Source organism: Frankliniella occidentalis, unplaced genomic scaffold, assembly GCF_000697945.3.
Source record: "Frankliniella occidentalis isolate FOCC.00 unplaced genomic scaffold, Focc_3.1 Scaffold327, whole genome shotgun sequence".
NCBI classification, from domain to species: domain Eukaryota; kingdom Metazoa; phylum Arthropoda; class Insecta; order Thysanoptera; family Thripidae; genus Frankliniella; species Frankliniella occidentalis.
Genome location: NW_026267450.1, coordinates 284,411 through 293,546, shown reverse-complemented (window position 1 = coordinate 293,546; position 9,136 = coordinate 284,411). Strand labels below are relative to the sequence as shown.

Below are 9,136 nucleotides of genomic sequence, written 5' to 3'. Positions count from 1 at the left end.
GCACCGTTTGGGGCTCAGTCGCCTTCGCACCCGCTGTCCGGAGCATCAAGGGTTGCGTGGCGAAAAACGGTGCCGACGGGTCGCCCACTAGACATCACTTTGTTACGTTAAACAGGTCACAACGCAATAAGGTCCCTCTATATGTATTGTACGTAAGTTAGATCTTGTGGATATAGCAAAAAGGATTAAACGGAGATTCTAAACGCAATGTCTTGTGTTGAGGTGGTTATTATTTTGTGCATGCACCCTGTCCCATTATCACCTCTAAGTAGTAATAGTCTCACGGGAAAAAAATGTTACAAAAACGAATAATTACCAATAGATTTTGCCATAGTCAACACATTTATTTGAGGACATAATTTTTTTTTATAAAAAAGGAAAACACATATTTTACAAGATTAAGGGACATTTTTATGTAATGCTTCATGGAAAGAAAAATCGGCCCTTCAATCCTAGTACTTTTTCAACAGTGCATTTGCTTTAAGAATCAATATTTAACTCATATCATGTGCCATTATTCCTTTAAAATTGTTAGTAGGGAAGACACATTTCCTGCATTCCGCAACAAATGGACTGCAGAAGTGATGGAAGATGGCTCTGTGGGCTTTGCATAAGCATCACAAGCAACTAGATCTGCATGATAGCATGGAAGTAAGTACTATACATCAACTTAGGTTGAGTAAGAAATAAACCTGTTATGCAAAAGAATGACATGATTTAAGCAAGAAGATTGAGCAAGATTTGGCACAGGATGGACCAACAAGCTTGGGTGAATGTTGTTTATGCAGTTTTACTTTAGCTGAAGCTTTAGATGAACATTGAATAGTGGCCAGGAGAAATTCAATTCGTACTTCTAGACCCATTTACAATGGAGCACTGTATTAGAACAGATCACAGATAAGAGACAAAGTTTTTGGTTGACAAAGAGACAGATAAGCACATTTGCAAAAAAAAATAAGTGAATGGGTATGAATTTATGAGATGAATGAACAGGCTATGGAATAAATCTACTAAAACTTACCTAGGTGATAAAATGGTCTGAAAACATAAGATGGGACATAAATTTAGAAAATAGGAAAAGACATCATAAATTTGTGATGTGTACATACACACCACAGGGAGTCCAAATATTTAAAAAAAATATATCACAGAACAAATTAATGCACAAATATACCCTACATAGTAATTACAGTACATCATGGCAGATAATCAAGTCCAGTTTGCAAGGTGAGACTAGAGTAGAAATTGAAATATATAGTGAAATGTATTTATGAGTGAATTAATCTGTTGGGTCATCTTCAATCAGATGTATAATACAAGAGGTTTCTATAAAGTTCCAAAAATAGAACTTTTGATTAATTGATGTAATCCACATACATGTTATAACAAATGCTCAAATGCAGTCAAACCCAGACTCTTGATCTAAACAAGTTTTCTTTTTTCTTGATCATATTGCTATTCAAAGAACATTTACAGTTCATCCTTTTGTTGAAGGTGCTTTAGTACAAACAAGTACATGTCTTCTAACTGACGATTTCCTTCATAGCTGTCAACTCGTTCACCATCTTTGTACAAATAAATTGATGGGTAGCCTCTGACCTAAGAAAAAAAGATAAAATACATATGAATATTTCTGATCAAGGTAATTGTCTGTGTTGCATTCAAATATTGTAGTGCTGACAAAACTTTACCTCCTGCTGTTTACAAAGATCTTTATTGATGTCAAGGGTGCAGTCAACTTTTCCAATAGTGACTTGACCACTGCCTAAGAACTTGCTTCCAAGCTCATCCCATGTAGGTGACATTCTCTTGCAATGTCCACACCTAAAATTGCAGAATCAAATTTTATTATCACAATTTACAACAATTGTCTTGTACTGATTACAACTTACGACATTACTTACCATGGGGCAAAGAACTTAACAAATGTCATTCCTTTCTCAACAACATGTTCAAAGTTTTCACGTGAGAGCTGGACAACTGGGTTTGATATTGATGGGATTTCCTCTGGAGCCTCAACAAGGTCAACTCCCAGTTGACGACTAACATAAGATTTGAGATCTTCAATAGAACGATCACCAGAGTACTTCTCCACCTAAAACATAATTGATTAGATTTTCTGTCAATGGATTATGTGACAGATTTAACAAGAGCTGACAAAAAGGTTATCTGGTGATGACACTTGCCTTTTGTCCATCTACAATCCACAGAAGTGTGGGGTAACCCTTCACTTCAAAGCGCTGGCAGACATCTTTGTGCTCAGTGCAATCCACTTGTGATACTCTCACATTAGTAGAGAAATGGAGGGATTCAGCAAGTTTTTCCCAAGTTGGTACCAATTTCTAAAATTAAGGAATTAACTCAATTAAGTATCAGTTTAAAAAAAAAAATACAGTCTAAAAAAATGTGTTTAAAAAAATTGACCTGAGCTGATAAAACATACCTTGCAATAGCCACACCATGGAGCATAGAACTTAATAAAGTGATTACCAGTAGCAACGTAATTGTCAAATGTTTCTTCAGTTAATTCAACAAGTCCACTAACTGGTGCTGGGACTTTTGGTTCCTCTTGCGTTTCAGCTGGTTCCTGAGCAGCTTTACCCAACTGTTCACTGATGTAAGATTTTAGTGCTTCATAATCACGTCCTCCACGGTACTTTGTTCCTTCGTCATGTCCAGCCTTAAAGAACTTTAGTCTGAAAAGTACATAATTCCCCAATCAATTTTAGGTGTTGTAATATTAAATACATCAACAGTTTTAAAAACAACACTGATACTCACGTAGGGTACCCTGTAACATCATGCTCTGAGCACAAAGCTGTTTCAGCAGTGCAATCAACTTTGGCTATGATAACATCAGTTTCGGTAGATGCATCATTGTAATCCTCAGCCAACTTTTCCCAGGTTGGTGACAGGCGGGTGCAGTGACCACACCTGCAATCATTGAAGTTAAAATCATGTGATAAAAAATCATGTCATAATAATACAAAGAATGGGGAAAACTTAAAAAAGTAAACACTATTTTTGATTTGTTTTACTATATAGGAATTTTTACGGTAAGTGGGATTTTAACAGTAAGTAATACCTGATAAAAAATCAAAAAGTCAGGCAAGTAAAAACTAAACAGAAGCAGTAGGTGAATACTTCTTCATTATTATAGCGAGTGAAACTTTTTGAGGCTGTACTAACCATGGTGCATAGAACATTACAAAGTGATTATTGGTAGCAAGACCCAAGTTAAATGAGTCGCCTGAATACTTGACAGCCTTGGACTCTTCGTCGTCATGTCCACGGGCTCCACACAATAGAAGACACGTAAAAATTGCTAGCAAAAATGACATTTTATCAGCGGGGGCGGCCTTTATGCGGTGGCAGGATGACTGGAGTGGCAGACGGCAGACGAAGTTTTGCTGAGTTTTGTTTTCAGTGTTTTTGCCGAAGTGAGCCCGAAATCCGCCGGTCGACTCGGGTGGGAGAATCGGAAAGAGTATGAGAACTTTAGAATGGGCGCATTCTGTTAAGGAAAGTTAGGTCGGGAGGTCTGTCGGTCTATCGAGTGGTCAGGCTGTCAGTCGATCGGTTGAGGTGTGTGTCGAGGTGTCGATGTGAGGCTGGAGATCGACCGGCTGATCTCCCGACCTTCCCAAAACGTTGCAAATACGAATGTGATGTTGTCAAGACTCTCAATTACCTTTTCCTACTCATTGGTAACATCCCGCAGCATCTAAGGATGTTGATTTGTTGATTTAAAGCTAATAAACACAAATGGGGCGATGTTGTTGGTCGACTAACCTAACCAGGTTAGATCAACGTCTCATCTCACCGTCGGGTCAAATTTGAATGAATCAACGATAGGCATGTGGTCAATGGCTAACAAAACAGTCATTGGCAATCATTACAACTATAAATTCCTTGGTTTAAACATGTTCAACGTTGGGTCAGGGTTGGGAGATCAGCCGATCGATCGCCCGCCTCACCTCGACCGATCGACTGACAGCCTGACCACTCGATAGACCGACAGACCTCCCGACCTAACTTTCCTTAACAGAATGCGCCCCTTGCAACCGTTGACGTCACCTACGTCACGTGACGTGTTGTCAAAGTGAATGTGAATGAAGCAGAATACACGAAACCGACGACGTTCAAGCCAGAAATTTAGTTAATATTTTTCAAAGATAAGGGAATTGTAAGTACTTTTTTTTCCACTTTCTTCGCTCTGAATAGATTTTTTTTTGTTGATTCATTTTGATTTTCTGAAGTCCGAATGTTTTAGTAATAATAACCGTTAAAAGGAACCGGTAACACGGTCATTTAATATTCTAACCCTCCCTTTCTGCCAAGTATTAGAACTAATAAATAATGCATTTTATTTTTCTGGGATCTAGGCAATGCGTATTTGGGTAGTACTCCTACTCGTGGGTCTGATCGGATCGCAGATATGGGTCAGTGCGTTTCGAGAGGATGCAGAAGACAACGAATTTGCTGAATTTGAAGACTTTGAAGATGAGGATGCTGCGGCTGCTAGTGCTAGTCATGATCGACCCCCAACTACAGAGCAACAGAAAGCTGCTCCTCCAGATGCCAAAACAGTAATTAAAGAAACAGAGGACGAAGAAGAGGAAGATACAATTGTGGAGGTAAGACAGCTATCAAAGCGTTTGAAAAATATTTCTAGGATGTGATTACTCTAACGGATCTCACATCATGTGACACATACCTCTTTCGTAATACTTACCAATTACTTTATGTATCTTTGCACAGGATGAAGATGACAACGAATTCGAGCATTTTCAAGATGAGGAGGAATTTGAAGGGTTTGACAATGAAAGACCAGTCAGTGTCGACAAGACTGATGAGAAGGAGGTCCCAAAAATCACAATTACCAAGGTGAGTATCCATATTCAGCTTTGTCAATCCTATGTAATTGGAATACAAAATGTGCAATAGCACAGGCATAAATGCATCTCTTTTATATTTTATTAATTAGGTTCCTCTCCACTTGAGAACCAATTGGGATAGTTTCTACATGGAAATGTTGATGTTGGCTGGTCTCACTGTTTATTTCATCAATTTCTTCACTGGTAAAAATAAAAACCAAAGAATTGCAAATGCATGGTTTTCTACTCATCGCCAACTCTTAGAAGATAATTTTACTCTTGTTGGTAAGATATCAATGCAACTTCCCATGCTACAAAAGACTCTAGAGCTCTTGTAACTCTTAAATTTGAATATTTTTGTCTTTCAGGTGACGATGGAAAGATGGAAATTGAAAATCCTGGTCTTATTAAAGAATCCGAACATAGTTACACCTTATGGTGTAGTGGTCGCTTGTGTTGTGAAGGGATGTTAGTTGAACTGAAGCTTTTAAAGGTAGGCTCTCTCTCATTTCACAATAATTTTTTTGCTGACTTGCTGGTAATTACATAGATAATCAAGATAAAATAATTCTACCAATGTAAAAAACTCTTTTTGTATTTTAGAGGCAAGATCTTGTGGGTGTTATTGGACAAATTATTCGCCCTACCATGGACCAGATCCAGATCCGTGTTGACATGGCTCGTGAAGACATGGATTCATTTGTTTTCTGTCTGGCAACTAAAAAGAGTGGACTACGTCTTTCGAAAGAAATGCAAGACCTTAGTCTTTATTGTCCTGAGAGGAGAGCAGGAGAGAAGTTTGGTGTGCCAAGTAATATGTGTGTCATGAGTGAGATGGGAGAAGTATCTTCTACACTGCTGGACTCAAGAGTAACTTCATTAGTAAATAAGTATCAAGACATGATTGAATTCATGCATTTTTCTGATCAGTACTCTGGCCCCAAGCAAACTGAAGACACTGCTACTTTGGTTAAATTACCTGAGGTTTGTATATATACTATATGAATCACTTTGGTGCCAACTTTATTTTGTGTACTCATGCTTATTGGTTTGTTTGTCTGTTATAGGTCAAACGAGTTCTAATTTTCTGCTTCAACATCCCAATTAAAAACCAAGGAATGCAAGAGAGTATTGATCAGATGTTACCTATGATGCATTTGGTCTTCTATTTCATGGATAAAGTAAAGAGGTTCCGTCTTGGGAAAGAAAGCAAACAAAAGGCTGATAAGAATCGTGCTCGTGTTGAGGAGGCCTTCTTGAAGACCACTCATGCTGCTCGCGCCGAAGCGGCTGCTGCTAAAAGGGAGGAGAAGCGCCGCCAGGAAAAGGAAAGGATCATGCTGGAGGAAGACCCTGAGAAGCAAAGAAAATGGGAAGAAAAAGACATGAAACGACAAATGAAGAAAAAAGCCCCCAAAATGAAGCAGTTGAAAGTAAAGGCATTGTAAGGTTGTGGTCTTTGTACAAGGAAGTATTTTGCTAGTCATTTTTGCTCTTAGCATTAACATCTTTTAACTTGATTTCAAATGAATTAGGATTTCAGCTTTGTATCCTGTTTTGTAACTGATATTGCTTATAATTCTTAAGTCTGCCTCTTGGAGTTGGACTTCTTAAAATATTTTTGAGCAGCTACATTGTGTACAATATGTGAACTAGTTTTCAGTATTTGCTAAAAATACTGTTATACATTGTAGTGCTGTTTTTCTATATCAATCCCATGCCTTATTTATTGTTTTATTCATCCACAAGGAAATCAACCAACTATGTACTTTGTGTGCATGTGTAGAAAATGTTTTCCTATTCATTTCATATTCATGCTTGGCGCAGGTTGTTGTGTATACCTTTGTAATATACCCAACCAGGCGGAAGTTGTCTCATGTGTTGTTATTGTGTTTTTAGTTTATCTGTGTTTTTGTACAATTATTTGGCATTTCTTTATATTTTTAACAAGTGTGTTTTTAATATCAAAGAAGTCTCTATCCATTGCTGGAATAGATCAGATATCTAGGCAGCAATTTCAAATTAATACCACTTTGCCTACAGAAATTTTTAGAAAAAATTGTCCACAAGTGGTTTATTGTAAGTCCTAATCGTTTCATGACTGATAGCATTTAGAACTTCCTTTGCAAGAATTAATTAATCCTTACTTTTGTTGAATAAGATGTCCCTTTCTCACAGACAGAGCTGTCTATTGAATTTGTTTTTCATTAGAAGTAATGATTCCCTTTCTTAGAGACTGAGAAATCTCTTGCTTTATGGTATTCCTGTTATGTTTTGTCACCTTGTAAGCAAGCAATAAAGAAAATATTACTTGTTCAACATGGATTTCCCATCTTGTTGTTATATTTTAATAACTGAAGCCACCTCATGCTAGGTTTTATTTTTCGTCGGTTGTATGCTACTTGATTGAGTCATCTGCAGGACTTTCCCAGCGGCTGTCAAAATAAGATACGGTTTTGCCGACCCCTTACTTTTACTTTTATATGTAATTAAAAGTTGATAAGCACTAAAAGTACCGTTTAATATGATTGCAGGAACTCAGCCCAGAAATGTTCTTGACAGGAGCAAGAGAAGTCTATGGAGTCATTTTACCCAAAAGAATAGGTGAGTTGACATGACAGTAACCGCCAACGCTGGTCCAATTTGTCTCCACTAAGAGGAGCTTCCTTTCGTGTGCATCAAAGGGTGGTATTTGATGTTTTTTGTGGTGCCTTGGTTCTTTGTTGTCGATTTCAATCCTCCTCTGTCAAAATCCAGGCTGATTTGTTATCACTGAAAATGTCTTTTAAAAATCTTGGCGTTTTGGAAAATTGCTGGAATTGGTTTGGATTGGTGGGGCAGACTCCCTTTTCACATGCTCTGTCTAAATATCATGGTGCCAACCCACTACAGCAGAGTTCTTAGCCAGTGCGCCTTAGGTAGCCTACCCGCCCTTAGTTAGAGAGACCAGCTCTTATGAGACTCAAGTTTTTGTGGACAGGGGTGGTTTCTGACAGAAACAAAGGTAGTTTTGTGGTGCCTGGTTCACTCCTGTCGATCCGAATACTCCTCCATCGAAATCCGGACCCATCAATTTATAGCCTTTGTAAATTTTGCCAAAAATGAAAAAAAAATGAAAACGCTGGAAATGTCGAAATGTCGAAATTTCGCGCCGCCGGTCCATTTCAAGTGAGTTGCGCCTGTTTTTCTTGGACCGGTTCGCCTGCGAGGTAGACAGCCCATCGTACGCTACCCGCCAGATTCAAAAGACCTCCTCTTAAAACTGAAGTGTAGGACAGGGGTGGTTTCTGGCGGAAACAAAAGTAGTTTTGTGGTTCCCTGGTTCACCCCCTGTCGGTTCGACTACTTTTCCGTCGAAATCCGGACCCACCCATTTTTGCTAAAAATGGGAAGGCTATAGCCTTTGTAAATTTGGCCAAAAATGAGAAATTTGAAAATCGCTGGAAATGGTTGGGATTGGTTTGACAGCACCCTCTTACTAACTCTCCGTCGAAATTTCACTTCTCAGACCCATTTTAAGCGAGTTACGCCCGTTTTTCTTGTACCGGCTCGGCTGCTAGGTAGGCAGCCCGTTGTACGCTGCCCGCCAGATTCAAAAGACAATCCCTTAAAACTGAAGTGTCTCTGGACAGGGGTTGTTTCTGGCGGAACCAAAAGTAGTTTTGTGGTCCCCTGGTTCACCCCTGTCGGTTCGACTACTTTTTCTTCGAAATCCCGACCCACCCATTTTTGCTGAAAATGGGAAGGCTATAGCCTTTGTAAATTTGGCCAAAAATGAAAAAAATAAAAATTGCTGGAAATGATTGGAATTGGTCTAGGAGAGTCGACTTTGACCACCTCTGTCGAAATTGCATGCTTCCTGCCTCTTTTGCATCCTGTTTTTTCGACTATAAAATTGCGTCTTTGGTGTGTTGCAGGAAGATTATCGGCCTGGAGGTGCACCTGTCCTGGACATCAGCAAAGCAGCATGTGTCACCTGCTGTATGCTGAGTTGGAGTTGGAGCACACAGGAGGAGGAATCGCTCCTTTTTCTCGTGATTGCAGGAATGAATCTGGTAAGTTTTGACTTTCAATGTGATGTTAACTTAAAATACCAGTACTTTTATGGTAGTCATGTCTGGTAAAAGTTTATTTTGGTATTGTTTCTTTTTGGGGGTTACTTGTCATTTCTTTACTGCTTATTCTCATTGCATATATACAGCTTATTACTTGAGCCTAAAATATATAGTTGTGTTTTAATTTTAGTGCATAAATGGAGG

At 38.7% G+C, this 9,136-nt stretch overlaps 2 protein-coding genes across 2 annotated transcripts; one reads left to right on the top strand and one right to left on the bottom strand.

The window, feature by feature from the left end:
* Nucleotides 1–323: 323 nt before the first annotated feature.
* On the bottom strand, nt 324–3,412 carry LOC113203865 (thioredoxin domain-containing protein 5). The gene is made up of 7 exons (XM_026418779.2): nt 3,190–3,412; nt 2,782–2,934; nt 2,444–2,696; nt 2,187–2,342; nt 1,905–2,095; nt 1,692–1,824; nt 324–1,599 (listed from the first exon to the last, which is right to left on the bottom strand). The coding sequence occupies exons 1-7, from the start codon at nt 3,339–3,341 to the stop codon at nt 1,471–1,473; spliced, it is 1,167 nt and encodes a 388-aa protein (XP_026274564.1). The 5' UTR covers nt 3,342–3,412; the 3' UTR covers nt 324–1,470.
* Nucleotides 3,413–4,034: 622 nt separating this feature from the next.
* LOC113203864 (PAT complex subunit CCDC47) lies at nt 4,035–7,202 on the top strand. Its single transcript, XM_026418778.2, has 7 exons — nt 4,035–4,186; nt 4,386–4,637; nt 4,762–4,887; nt 4,988–5,162; nt 5,246–5,370; nt 5,481–5,861; nt 5,945–7,202. Exons 2-7 carry the CDS (start codon nt 4,389–4,391, stop codon nt 6,323–6,325), a joined length of 1,437 nt encoding a protein of 478 aa, XP_026274563.1. The 5' UTR covers nt 4,035–4,186; nt 4,386–4,388; the 3' UTR covers nt 6,326–7,202.
* Nucleotides 7,203–9,136: the final 1,934 nt, after the last annotated feature.